The following is a 15,175-nucleotide window of genomic DNA, read 5'->3' on the forward strand; positions in this document are numbered from 1 at the left end:
GCTCAGGTATTTCAATATAGAAATATAGAGGCATGTAAACACCCTTATTCTGTGTCATAATACAGCCCTTGTGAGTTAAAATTTCCACAGATGTAAATTAAAATTAGCATAATAGAGTATGGCCTGAAAGATTGACCCTTACAGTTACAGAGTTAAGAAAACTATTGAAGGAAATTATTCCCTGAACTTATATTTTTCTCAATGTGAGCCCTACCATTCATAACTATATTCCACCTCAGTTATTAGATTTTTTTTCTCCAGTGACAGAAAAGCAAAACCTTGAAACCTCACCCTTCAAATTCCAGTATTTTCCATCGTGTGTTTCAAAGCCAGGTATAGTAGCAAAGAAGTACCTAGGGTGAGGGTGCTTTCAAAGCAGTTTTTTTTCCCCATTCATTGCCTGCATAGAGCTTAGACTGGTAAATGGTGCCTTAAGGGTTTGAATGTAAGTGAATCATGCACAGCTATCTAATAAATTCTTTGGAAGCTTCTAAGGTAATCACATAACAGCAGTGAGTTCTAAAAATCTCCAGTTTATTAAATCCATATATGCATATAAGAAATATGCAGACTAACTATATGTATATTCTGTTGTCCTGGCAACATCTGGGTGCCTGCTGAGATACTGAAGATGCAGGTGGTTTGTAAACCTGAAGGAGTATTCATTCTCTGGTTTCTGTGTACTATCAACTGCTATCATATCTATTTTAAGTATCAAAAGGATAAAAAATTTACAGATGTGCTATTAGAACTAAAATGATTTTTAGTGCATTTACATTGTACTACAAAGTCAATCTAAGAACTGTTATAGCAGGTGTACAATAGCATCTGGAAATGGTAATATCAGCTGCACACCTTTCTTCACTCCTCTGATAGGCTCCGTCTGGGGCCAGAACTACCATAAATCCCATGGACTACATTGTAGGTTCATCATTTTCAGCAAGTATCCCTGAACAAAGCAACCTGTAAAACATACACTGACTTCAAAGTCAGTTTTATAAATGACATCTGCAATGCCAGCTCCTCGAGGTAAATTGAGGGGTAACTTGCGAAAATAATTTCATGAGTTTTTTTCCAAGTTACCTCTGTAACTTTTGATTGCGATTTTTTTCTATTTTCTGAAAAACCGTCTAATAAATCAAAGGAATTGTGACCAGGCTATCTGAGGATACAGTGTTCTCATCAGGACTATCATCACAGAACTATCAGGGTGTTTTCTAACCTTCCTTTTCTAACCTATGTCCTTACCTTGTAACTGGGCTCATCACTGCTAATATGTGACTTAGTCACTTAGATTTAGTCACCCAATTTCTTAAAAAGTTCAGAGGGTTCCTTCAGAATTGCCCCTTTAGGCTTGGCTTTAGTAACTCCCAAAAAAAACCATCTTGAAATATATCTCATAATAACTCTAACATCACATACATAAAGGAAGTTTTCCAGAAGATTTGTTTAAAAAGCGTGTCTTTTATTTGACAGTTACCCTTAATGGAAATCACAGCACAAGCCCAAACACACCTGTAACCTGACATGTCCATGGCAGAATTATGGGAATCTGTTGTGTCAAGATGATCTCACTGCTTTTTTACATATAATTCAAACTCATCAGGTGAAAAACGAACTCCATCTCCACCCATGGCATAAAGAAATGAGAAAAACATGCTGGATACTGGAGTGAGAGAAGGGAAGGAAACAAAGGTAAAGTTTAGCCTTCAAAGACCAGACTTTCAAACTAATTCCATTGTTCACAGAAGAAGGTGAGATGTACTAGAGGAAATATCAAGAATACCTAGATAACAGCTTCTACTCTGTATCATCTTCTCACTTGGTGTATTCTACATTGCCCTGCTTTCCTCTGACACCGAAAACTTCTCTTTCAAAAAGATTCTGCATGTTTGTTCACTGTTTTTGGGGAGTAAGGAGAGTTCACATTCATCTGCTCTCTTCCCATGCAGTGAACAGTTGTGTCAAGCAGGTCTGTGATAACTTTTGGTCACAATGAAGGGGGTTAAAACCATTCCCTGTCATCTAGACTGCGATGCCTTTGCTCAGTTTAGAGGCATGTCAGAGACCACTACCACTCTAAGAGATGATGTGCAAGATTACTTTTGAAATGAGCTGTATGTGATTTTCCACAGCTTTATTAATAGATAGTAGTTAGTACAGAGGACATGCAGCCATTTTCCTTAATGCCCAGGGAGGTGCCCAATTTGCAGCCTTGTCCTCTGCACCTCTGTCACACCTCTCCACTTGTAAAGGCCTGCTGGTATGGAAAGGGTCAAAGTGCAGGAAGGGGACCCAAGCTTCTCTCTTTACACAAGAAGAATACCATTTTCTACCTTAGAATCTGAAAGGCCTTACAAGATGGGGTTAAAGGCTATGTTATACAAACTCTTTTTCAAAAGTTTAATCTTTCACATAAAAAACAGAAACACGGAGCAGTATATACTGCTTATATATATATATGTATATATAAAGACTTTATCTTACTTAATCTCCAGCTCAAGGACCTAATTTAGATTAGGTGTCTCATGGCTTATTCTGTTGAGATCTAAAACAAACCAATGAATCTTGAGATAAATCCACAGATTGGGGGTGGCTAAAAAGTAGTGAGATGATGAGTTATACAAAAGAACTAGGATTAGTTAATGTGCATCCTCAGTTCTCCATTTCTTGCTCCTCTCTTTCACTAGCTGCAATCACAGAAAGTAAAAACTTGTTTCTGTCTAGTATTTTCTTTTCTGGTCTATCTGATGCTCTTTCACCATAAAACTACTGTTACTTCAGAGTGCCTGCGCCTTTCAAATGAAATTTTTATACTTCTGATGAATTTTGAAGATTATATATAATCTAATTTAATAGATACTTGATTATATTTTTGCCCCAAAGTGTAATTGGTTGAAATAAGCTTCAACTCGCGTCTTCTCAATTCTGCTCGGAACGCCTGGAGGCGTTGGCTCAGTGCTCCAGCAGCAACCAGGAGAGGGAGCTCATGCTTTTGGCTTGGTCTTGTCTCACTGACGGCGGGAGTAGCGTGAAAAGGCAACATCAAGTGTACAGATTCCGTACAGATAAACTCAAGTTTTGATAAGAGATGGTAACCAAATTACTTTTCATTCCAGCAGAAGTACCTATCTCTTGCAGTGTGTGTGCTTTTGGCAAAACAATAAATAAAATTCACAGCTTCCAGTAATAAGCAGTTAAAAAATTGGTATGAATACACAAGCATATGGGAAACAATTCAACTTCATGGATAAGCTTGGGGATATGGTTGGAATCTATTCATCTTGGCCTCATATGCCTTTTCATCTGTCACTTCTTTTTCAAAAGTCAAAATAATGACTTCATCTATTGCATCTTCCTCAGTTCAACCACAGCTTTAGACTCCAGTGCTGCAAGCAAATCTGTGCACTTATTTTGTCTATATGAGGATTCCCAAAGAAGTCATACAATGTACAAGAAGCAGATTTATAATATATGCCTGTGACTTTCCCAAAAACGAGCTCATCCTTTTAATGTGTTACTGAAATCTAATTGCTTATGCTGTTTGGTTTTAAGTTTTTTGGGTTTTTTTTTCAATTACTCCTTTTGCAACATAATCTTTGTGTGAAAGCAACAATAAACATACTTCTCATGTATTATGGGTATGCTTTTACAGAGGTTTCTCTGAACAGTTTCAATTCACTTAAACATATTTCTAAATGTGCTAGATTTTACTGGGGCAAGGTACTGAGATAGAAATAATAACTTTGTATACCAAATGTTATGGAACTACACAAAAGCCTCTTTAACTAAGACTTCAGTAAATAGTAAGTTGCATTTGAGAAACATCTATGTACCTTTTATAACATTTTCATTGTATCTGTCAGCTCAAAGTAGCTGTAAGAGATGAAACAACTCACATTACTCCAAACTCCTACACATCAAAATAATTTGATAAAATTAACTTAGTATTAAATTTAATGCAGTTCCTTAGATACATATTCTCAAAAAATATAAATTAAGAGTTCTTACTGCATAGAAGAAGCTTCTCTTTAAAAATGCTGTTGGAAAAACTTTGCTGATATGCTGTTGGACAGCTGTAAAACAGGAGGAAATTCTAAATATTAGCACTCCAAAATAAAATGTATCTTAAATAATCTAATTCGATCAGTGCAGTAAATCTGAACTTAGGATTTAAAAATACCTTTATTTAGTCTAACTTTTGAAAATCTTTTAAAGTTGTTCTTAATTTTTAGTTAAGTTGTTCAGAGTTAGAAAGCAAAAACTGCTTGTATCAAAATTGGCAGTCAGATTTAAAAACTGCAAATAAATAGAATTACCACACTCTGAAGATTTCTAAGCACAAATGATCATTACTAAAGAGTGGTGTCTGATTTGATACCTGTATTCACCTGTTAATTCACATGTAAATAATATGCTTCAGCCCTAAATAAAGTTTAATGCAATGTTAATATATATACATATTGTAATGCATAATCAGACAATTTATTCTTGACTTCTGACACTATATAGAAGGGGAAATTTTTTCTCTACAAAATTTAGAGAATATTACAAATAGGTCAAACTATAAGCTGTTGAGGGAATAGAAGCCTGAAGCAAAATAATAGGACAATTTAATTCTTTTGCATGGCCGCAAGCAAAACAAAATCTCTTCTGCAGTCTTCCTCTCCTTTCAAATAATTTCAATTGTAATAAATGCCCATGTCTAAAGAAATAATCTTGAAGCTCATTAGCCAACAGACCTGACATTTCTTACTTTTTCTGTAATAAGATTTACTAAAATTCTGGATGAGGAGTACTAGTAGTAGTAGTGGTAGCTGTTGTTGCTGCTGTAGTTGTTGTTATCATTATCATTAAGTGCATTAAGTGTGTGTATAAAGATGTGTTTCCTGAAAAGGAAAACTTAGAATGGAAATGAAAGTGAAAACATACAAATACATTGCTTTTGACTTGTTGCATTCAAAATCCATTCCAAGGGGCCAAAGTAGTTATTTTTCAATACCATGCATTGCTCTCTTCTTTTGTCATTTTCTTTCTCTTTTTCAATTTTTAACTCCATCTGTTTTCACCATAGTTCAAAGAAATATTTCAGAGTAAAATTAAACTTGACCAACTGCTCCTTTCTATACCACTGCTGCTCCTGCCAGATTCCAAGTGGCATTAGACCAAAATAATAAGTACTGATTTACTTTCAGTCTTCTGTTTCACCAGTCTCAGGGGCTCATATATTGGGCCAAATGTAGATCAAAAAATATGCATAAACAGAACATACTAAACCTGAGCTTTTTGTATTAGTCCTTGTTTGTCAGTGTTTCCTGTATGTAGCTTCTCAGGGTTCTGATCTATTGCAGCAGTAACACTAATTGTAATCAATGCCAGGATACTTGGCATGGTGATTTAACTATCCACAAATACATTAAATCATTAATGTAGGTGCTTTGAACCACTTTCTGGAGGAGTCTATTGCGCTTAATCAGCTTCAGAAAGATGCCTGGGAGATAAAACTTGGGTGGTACAGACATTTTCTCCTCATATCCTACTGTCTCCATTAATTGCTAAAGAAATGTAGCCAAACCCTCAGAGACCCAAGTTGTTAACAGAAATAAATACACTGGCTTCTGTGGTCCAGGTCCATATAAATTTGGATTTCTTCCAGGCAGTCTTTTAAAACAAAACTCCTGCAGCAACTAGGCATTAGGAAATTTCAGTTCTCATGGCAGCAATTGGAGGGATATCTGAACCATCCAGCATGGGACACTGTAGTAGCCTTGAAGAGGCTCTAAGATTCCCTGGGAGATCTCAATGGACAGAGAAAAGGGTTCTCCCAACTTGAAGCCAGAAGCCAGAAACTGCCTTAAGCAGGTACCTCTTTGTCTTCAATGATGACAGATGAAGATAAATGAAGCCATATTCTGCTCTCTTTTTTGTGGAAATGTTAGTGTCATGGGCCTGGGCTGGCTCTCTGTTGAGATGGGATTTATAAATATAAAACTCCCTCAATTAAGTAGCTTGCTTCAAAGACAAACACATCCCAAAACAAATGTGCCTGCCCTGAAGTCAGCTAACCAACCTTGCCAAGGAACAGAAGAGCAATGCAATGCAAAGCATGTTATAAACATGTTGATATTATGTAAGGCCCTGATTCTGACATTCTGTCCAGAAATATATCTCTATATCTTTCAAAAATTAGCCCAAATACATAGCAATTCACAGAGTAGTAACACTATTGGAGTAGTGTTTGTAGAAGAAAGAGCATAGAAACTTGGGAGTTACGTATTTCAGCTGACTGAATTTATTGCAAATAACAAGGCCTCTTGCCTCTTTCTCTTGCAAGTTTTTTCAAGGTGGGCCACCTTCTCTTTTCTCTGTACAGACCTCCCTGTCATTCCCCTGCTCTAAAACTCCTGTTTGCTCTGAGTGTCCATTCTCTTTGTTCCAAATACAAGTGTTCATCCAACTCACTCTTATCTTCCTATAAACATTTGTGCTGCAATCATTCTTCCTCCCTTTGCTTCATGTCTGCCTTCACAGGGCACTTTCTCTCTTCAGCTCCTTGGCAGCTGTAGAAATCCCACTTTTCCTTTCTGATGGTTGGTCTATTCAGATTCTTGACCAATTCCATTCCTACACCTACAGTAAAGGTGTATTTTGCATGACTGCCAGCCATGCAAAACAAATAGCATTTTTTTGTACATCTATGTAACTCTGGCAGGTACTGGTGGAGGCTTTGTGGATATGTTGAAGTTCACAGATCTGTATTTTGCTCCTTCCCTCTCTTTGTGTCATTTTTCATGACTGCAGATGGGACTGGATCAACTTCAGAGACTCAAAAGGTGGATAAGGTATCCTGACAGTTCATCACCATGGTACAAAGTGTGGATGAAGCACATGAGTCACAAGAAACAAGGACACTTCAACAACTGTTCTGATTAACTATAAAGCTTTGGGAATTAATTTTGCACTGGGCAGTATGCAAATAGTTTTCAAAAACTCCTTGAAAAATTGAGTCCCATAAGGCATTTCCCATCTGATTTATTCCAGTCCATGATAGAAAAAGCTCTGCTGTCAAGAGGACAGAGATGTTTGAAATCTTTTCATCTTACTCATTAAAAAAAAATCTTGATTTCCCCCTCTGCAAAGAAATTTGCCTTTTCTGTGCTTGCACTTCAGATGACAAATACACAGAGAAAGAAGTACAAATACAGGCCTCTCCCTCCTTCTGGAGGGGAATTTATAGGAAAACACAGTATTACACCACATCTAAAGCCTTCTGACAATTTGTCACAATTAGGTGATTTTTTCCCTATATACATTTCTTCCTTTTGCATGGCAGCTGATCCCAGAATGACTATTACAACCACCACAAAAAAAGAAAAGCAAGTACAAAAAATATTATTGTGACCTCCTTCAACAACTACAAAACAATGTAATCACTCATTATATAGTACCATGCAAATATACTTCAAAACCGCAGGAACCCCAGGGTGTTTGCCACACAGACACAGCGGGAGAAGGAGGAAAGAACTGGACAGAATTTCTATAGGTGCTGTTAAATTAAAAAATTACTCTATTCATGCACATGTACTCTTGTCTTTTACCCAGAGCAGAGTGCAGATTAACAAAGCACATACAGGACACAGAAATACATCATGCCTCTCCACATGCACACAAATTCAAAGGTCTGACATTTTACAAGCATTTAAGGAAAACAAAAACAATCCTGCAATCCCCTCTGACCTGGAGTCAGCTTCCTCACAGAAGTGGAGGTATTGACTTTCCATAGGAGTGATGAACTTTTGCTACATTAAGTGAGCAATATTTTGAAGACCTCCCTCAAAGTCCCACTGACTAATACCCTAGAATACAGAGCTCTCTGAACTTAACTACAGTGCTAAAATGCACACTAATGCATTTCAAAATCTTTGGTTCTGACACCTGCTATTATAAGGAACAGGTAGTAGTTGATTACTTTTGTGGGGTGAGAAAGTGGAGACCCAAGACTATGCAATTCAGGAAACAGTGATTGTCTGGGGCTACAAGTGAGACAAACTTTGAATGGACAGTTAGATATATTTTGAAAAAAATAAGATTTGGTGAGCCAAAAGGGGAGCTCTTGTTTATTTTCAAATATTAGTTGTTCTGGTAAAAATCTTACTTAATGCCTACCATTCTTCATGCATTTTTAGACACAACTTACATGTTGTCCTCCTTCTTCTTCTTCCGGCTTTGCCTGAGACATACAAGGATAAGGTAACAGACCAGTAAGTGCTAGAGTTTAAAAGTTTCATTTAAAGTAAAGTTTAAAGCACATCGTTTCTGTGTTTGTGAAATACTCACTTAATACTTTTGCAGCCTGGCTGTGATTCTCTGAATGATTTCACATCCACCCAACTCAAAATAATAGGAGGTTCTTTTCATATACCTTATTTTCATATTTTGACCTTAACACACATATTTTATTTACTAAACAGAGAATTGCTGTAACAATCAGCTGCCAATTCCTCGAAAAAACATTCAGTAAATCTGCAGCCTTCATATCTATATTTTCCCCTTGTGCCTTTCCCAAATTTCTATTAAAATGTGCCTAGGTAAAGCTGACTTTTGCACTAATGTTGCCAAATTTACTATCAGATATTTTCAGACTAAAAATAATGTTCCTGCCAGCATTTGCTTCAAAATTATACATGTAAGACAGCTGTCACCATATGAATTGTAACAGTAAAAAACCTCTTTTTTCTAGTTTTATCCCTTCTTCCCATTAGAAACTTGACTATTGAAGCATATTTCAGATGAATCCAAGTAAATCTTTGCTGTCAGATGTTTCACCTCAGTTCTTCCACCACACTGAATACAGTGATGCCGAGGGAAGTGTGCTGCTAGATGGCAGTGTGCCAAATTAAAGAATCAATATGACTGACTTTCTAATAAGGCATGACATAGCATGTCTTAAATAGCATGAAAACCTAAAAAATCAAATCCATAATGATAAAATAAAATTGTCCATAACATTATTGTGTCTGAAAAGCTGTAGCCAGGTGGTATATCGAGCCAGGGCAATTAAAAATCCTGTATTTCATTCTGGTTCAAAGAGTGACTCTACCCTAACCACCTTACATTTCAGGTACCAGCTCTTATCACTATGTAAAACAAAAACAGTGCCATCTGCCTTGATTTGAAGAGCATTGTATGGCTTAATAAAGGGATGTAAATACTGTGTTAGTTCAAGGTCCTTCACGAAACAGGACAGATAATGTGATGCAAATGAACAGGAACATATACCAATAGGTAAATATGTTTTATGTGTGACACAGCACATAAAAAGCCTTCTGCTGTATGTATAAAAAGTCTCTATAGCAATAAAACTTAAGGCATGCACCATTCTCCAAGGCTAGCTGGGGTAAAGGACAAAGGAGGTGTTCTTCAAGGAGGAAAGGATCCTTCTGCTCAGATCACTGGGCAGTTGTTGTGCTGTTCTCCAGCAGAACAGCCTCAGGGCTGTGGAGTTGCACACTTGCCCACTGAACCCTTTTAATATAAGCATCTCAATACATTCAATGAAGAATTTCTTACCCCGATAGGCAGAAAAAGAATTCCCACCCTGCACAGGGTCTTTGTTTTCTCCACAGTCTAAACACAGTTGTACTTACTGCCTTCTAGGAACCTACCCTTCATTCATAGGCAGGAAAGGAAAAACATGCTACAATCAGGTATAAACTATTGTTTTCTCTGCTGCTGTGCTTTTTACTTTGGCTCTGTACTGGACTTGCTTTAATAATTAAACTAGCTGCTACCTTTGCTAATGCAAGATCTGTTAACACTTCTGACTTAAATTCCATTTTGGCTGGGACAACTGATCATTTCAGGATTAAGTATAATTTTCACTGTCAAATGTTTTAGTCACATTTTTTTTAAATAATTTTATTAATTTTACAATATGGAAGTAGCAGGGAGTAGTTTAGACGGACAGTTTTCTTTTAGGAAAAGAAAGTCCTATATTTTAACCCCAAATTTCACATAAAGTCTAAAATCTGTCATGCTGTAAGTAATGATGTTAAATATATATATATATTCAAACAAAAAAAATAAAAATATATACCTGCTGTGCATTCTTAGCATATGAATTGTTATACTTTTTGTGTGTTAAGAACATATAACACAACATATAATTTTGTTTACTTGTAGGTAATATTTCATAAAGATACCTTTTATACTGGTAAACTTTAGGGTAGAGCATCATCACATCTTATATCATATTAAAAAGATCAGAGGTTTTGCCTGAGTATCAGGAAGACAGGTTCAAGAGAACATTCTGCTGAAATCCCTGAGGGATTTTGTTTATTGCCTTGACGAATGCTGAAGACCATTGATGACTGTACCATGGATGTAACTTTAAACGACCAGGACATTATGGTGAGATGATAGAACCATCAGGAAACCTTACAGTCCTGATGGCCTTTTGGACCAGTAACAGCATCTCCCAGAGACATCACCATACAGACCCTTGTTTTTCTTTTTCCCTTCATGGAGAACCAGAGACCTCTGAGAAACATGAAAAGAAAAATCTATATAGACTAATTTATATGTACAAAGGCAGGAATTATCTACATCCATTCCTAAAATATTCTTCTTTTAATCTTCAAGCTACTTTCAAAAAAATCTGTAAGTAAAACTATATAGAAGTACATTAGGTATTTTAAAGAACACTACTAGCTCAGCAAATATATTTATGCAAAATAACATACAGAGGAAGATTTTTGCAGTTGAACCCTCACTACTAATTAATGTATGTCTGTCTAAATTCAGGTATCTTGTGCAAGCTGATAAATCCAAAACAGAAAATGAAGAAACAATATACTACACTTGGCTTTATAGAACCAAAAAAAAAAAAAAAAAAAAAAAAAAAGTATAAAAGCCTCAAGTTACATAAATGAACTACACTTATGAAAAATATAAGCTTATAGATGTGGGCAAAAGACAGCCAGAACTTTTAGAACTTTTGGGGAAAGAGGTCTCCTGGACACATAACACAGAATGAAAAATCCTCTTCCTGCAGAATTTTTCTCTTTGGGCACTTCTCACAGGCACTTTATGCTTTCAACCACTGTTTTTACAATCTTTGCTTGGGGAAAAGTTTCACAGCAGCCCCATAGGCCAAAATATTCTGGTCTAACTAGCCAGAGAGCAGATTCCTTTTTTATTATTTCAATTAAAACACTTGAATCCCAGTACAAGGTCACTCTTCACTCAGATTACACCAGATTATGGTCCAGAGGTGAAAACAGGTGTTATAACTGGGTAAAGTATAAAAGCATGTATTTTGCTGGCCTTTTCATTAGGCTCTCATTTCAGACTTAATTGTAGATTCCAAGAGAGTGCAGCAGAAAACCTTTAACTAATGCTCTCCAAAGCATATTGAGTAGCCTGACCAACAATTTAGTTACCAGTCTAAACAGGAATTGGGCTGGGACTGGGTTCTAGCACTCACAGCTAGTCTCAAATCTAGAGTTGATGGCCAACTTTGTTCACACTGAAAAGTGATTTGGAGGGAAAAGGTTTTAAAAACCTTGCAATCTTCACCTTTTCCTCACTCAGTCACAGACGCAAAGCACAAAGGCAAGTTTGTATACTATCTGAGGAAAAACCTCTGGCAAGAAGCTGAGTGAGGGACTTCTCAAGAGCTTTCAATGGCAGCCTCACTGTGAACTCAGTTTCCCTCAGCAGCCAGTCTCCTTTAGAAAACTGTTGCCTGTTGGCAAGCCTGTGATTTAACATGTAGTGAGGGAAGAGAGTGGATCCCCATCATTGACCAGGACTATGGTCTGCAGCTGGGACAGCCAACTAACTAAACAAGGTCTTAAAGGTTAGATCACCCTAGTAGATCTAGCCCACTAGAGCATCCAATCCTTTGTCCCATTACCCCAGAGACCCACCCCTCACCCCATGGCCTCAGGACCATACCCCCACTTCCACAACTGCCTGTTCTCCCACCTTCTAGAAATGCCCACCACTTGCATCCCTACCCGGAGGGAGGACTCCCCCTCAAGAAGAAAAGACTGAGAGGGCATCTCATAAATGTGTATAAATACCCCATGGGCAGGAGGGAATGCCAAGAAAGTGAAGTCAGGCTGGTGCCGACCACTAGGACACAAGGCGATGGGCAGAAGTTGAACAATGTGTGATTCTTGGGGTGTCTTGTTCAAGGGCAGAATTTGCCCTCGATGATGCCAGTGGGTCCCTTCCAACTCGGTTATTCTATGGTTCAATGATTGTATGATGCACGGAAGTTCCACCTGATTATGAGGAAGAACTTCTTTACTGAGCAGGAGATCACTCATATTGGAACAGGTTGTGCAGTCTCCCTCACTGGAGGTACTCGGGAACTGCCCGGATGCAATCCTGTGCCGTGTGCTCTGGGATGACTGCTTGGGCAGGGTGACCCACTGCGCCGTCCTGCAGCCCGGCCCGCCCCGCGAATGTGCGCGGAGGGCCCGAGGCGAGCGCCGAGGCGCGGCCCGCCCGGCGGGCAGGCGGAGGGCGGCGTTCCCCGCTCTCTCCGCCCGCCCGCCCGCCCGCCCGCTCACACGGCGGCGCGGGCAGGGCCCGCTGCGCTACGGCGGGCAAGGCTGGGGCGGCGTCAGCGGGCGCGCGGTGCCGGCTCCAGGGCTTTAAAGCAGCGTGTAAGCTGAGATGCTACCACAGACAGCGGCGCGGCGGCGGCGGCCGCAGGAGCTCCTCGAGCCCAGACGGGCGCCCGCCTTTCGCCCCCGCCGCGCCCCGGGGCATGAGAGCGGCCGCCCCGCGGCTCTAGGCACTCCCCGGCCCCATGGCGACGACCCGCGCTGCCCGCGCCCTCCTGCTGCTGCTGCTGCTGTGCCCGCCGGGGCTGCGGCGCGGGGCGCGGGGCGGCGGGCAGCGGCCGCGGGGCTGTCCCGCGCCGTGCCGCTGCGAGCTGGACGGAGCGCTGCTCCGCGCCGACTGCTCCGACCGCGGCCTCACCGCCGTGCCCGCCAACCTCAGCGTCTTCACCTCCTACCTGTAAGTGCGGGCGGGAGGGCTCGGGCCGGCCTCCGGCGCTGACAGGAGGCGCTCCGTGCCCGGAGAGAACGCCCGACTTCAAATAAGTTTCTAATCGCTTTTTAATCAGCGGGCGCCTTGTAAAGCGTTTATAGTTGTCTGGCTATCGCGGTGCCCGGTCCGGCGCCCGGAGGATCGCTGTGTGATGTGCCGTTTGGAGGGTAATTAAAAGCGATTGCAGCAGCAGAAACTCGATGCGATCCTCCGGGACGTTATCTTCACCTTTGCTTCCCGGGACAGGGCTTTGAACTGCGGCCGCTGCCGATTTAATCGTTAACAGATCTCCCCTCGGGTGGAGCAGAGGCAGTGAGCGGAGCGCGCTCCCGGGAGGCGGCAGCGCTCGGGGAGCGGAGTGCCTGGTCCGGTCACAGGTGCCGGTGTCCGGACCCGGGCTGCGGCCGGCGCACCCCGCCCCCGGGAGGCCGCCCGGGCCTCGCGGTGCCCGCCGGACGGAGCATCGCCCGGCACGGGCTGCGCTGCCCGCGGGCTGCGCTGCGTCTCGGGCGCTCTGAGTTACAGCGGGAGCGGAGAAGCTTTGTGGTAGCAAAAAAGCCACCCAAAACTGTGGTGAAGCTTTCTTTGTTTCCTTATTTTTTGGCTCAATGTTCGTCGTTTAGCCTCTTGTGGCCACATGATAATGTATTGAAAGTACTGGCGCTCTACTTGTTCCTTTGGTGTTCTCCTTACCGATTCCGTAGTTTTTTGTGGTTGCATGACCAGTAGGTTGTTAATTTATAGCTTATTCTTCGTACCCTGCATAAAGTATGTGTGGTTTTGAACGTGTCTATCTCCGTATTTTGACATGCTGTTAACATGCTTGCTACTATAGTTACTGTGAAGATGCTTTCACAGCGTTATCTGTCTGAGGTACTAATCATTCTGAGCGCACTTCTCTGTAAATACCATGCTTCAAAGGACATAAAACATCTGAAAAACAGAACAAAGTAAGTTAGAAATTGATTTCTATAAGAAGTATAAACATGACGAAATAGACAAGGTGGAAATTAAGTGCAACCAACCGAATCTAAGTACATATTAGGGGAAAGCCTAATTTAAAGAAAATAACATACATTTATAAAGAGGGTGAGCATCTGAAAGACCTTTTTTTAATATATTATGCATGTAAATACTATTCTGAAAATTTTCTTAAGATCAGTTCTAGCATATTTTATCAGAAACATTTCAAACTCAAAGCTATTGATAATGTTAGGAGGCAGGAGGCAGCAGTCAGCATTACTGAACGACCACTTACAGTAGAGCAAAACTTTGGCTATGTGTGATAAAGATACAGTCCTTAAGACACATACAAGGTCTGCCGCTAGTTCCAAAAGTAGCAGGTCAGGATTTTGGGTACATAAGATACAATGTTTTCTGGTACTTTAGAAAGCCATAAGCAAAAAGATAGATAGTGATGTAATAAAGGCATACTTAAGCTGTACATTCTTAACACATCCTGTGTTAAGAAGTAGACATCCTAAATTACTCACTGCTTGGAGGAATGCTAAAACCAGAAAAAAGAGGAGACAATATACTGTTCGACTGTTTTATGAAGAAAAGGAGAGCATATGCATGGTGATGTCAAAACACCATTGCTGGGGTTCTTCTGCCTCTGATAACCTGCTTTGTGGGAGGATGGTGATCTAGTCTGCCCTTTTGTTTTTAAATCCTTCTGTCCCTCAAAAGGAATGTCTTTCTCCAGTCAAAAATCCTCTGTTGTTCAATAACATACACCCTGAAGTGAAAAAATGTTATTTGGACAGGCAGACTTTTAAATGACCAGGACTGCATGTGGACATTATAAAGTATAAAAGATTAGTTCATACACACATAGGCAGCTACACTTACCGTTTTCCAAATTTACAAGGCTGCTATCCTTGGATTGATTAATTATTGCCTAATTATGCAGAATTGTAGCTCCTGCCTGCCTTCTGTAAAGAAATGTCAAGTCTCTTTGTCTGTAGATGCCTAAGCAATGGCAAATTTTAAAACATGCCTGCTTGTTATAGGCATGTTTGTCTCCCTTAGTAATGGCCAATCAGCTGCTTCTTGATTATTGTCCTTTCTTGTTTGGTTTTTTTTTCCCCAAAAAGCCCAAAAAAAT

At 40.1% G+C, this 15,175-nt stretch overlaps 1 protein-coding gene across 4 annotated transcripts in view; it reads left to right on the forward strand.

Annotated features, from left to right (window-relative positions):
* Positions 1-12,687: 12,687 nt before the first annotated feature.
* LGR5 (leucine rich repeat containing G protein-coupled receptor 5) overlaps positions 12,688-15,175 on the forward strand; it is a 91,188-nt gene continuing 88,700 nt past the window's right edge. Inside the window, exon 1 of one of the 4 annotated variants that reach the window (XM_085569826.1) lies at positions 12,688-13,035. In XM_085569826.1, the coding sequence (XP_085425952.1) occupies positions 12,824-13,035 (212 nt within the window). In that variant the 5' untranslated portion in view covers positions 12,688-12,823. The remainder of the gene's footprint in view (positions 13,036-15,175) is intronic. The other 3 variants (XM_085569825.1, XM_085569824.1, XM_031507895.3) reach the window with 3 other exon arrangements.

This window comes from Lonchura striata, chromosome 1A (assembly GCF_050655825.1).
Source record: "Lonchura striata isolate lonStrDom1 chromosome 1A, ASM5065582v1, whole genome shotgun sequence".
Classification (NCBI taxonomy): domain Eukaryota; kingdom Metazoa; phylum Chordata; class Aves; order Passeriformes; family Estrildidae; genus Lonchura; species Lonchura striata.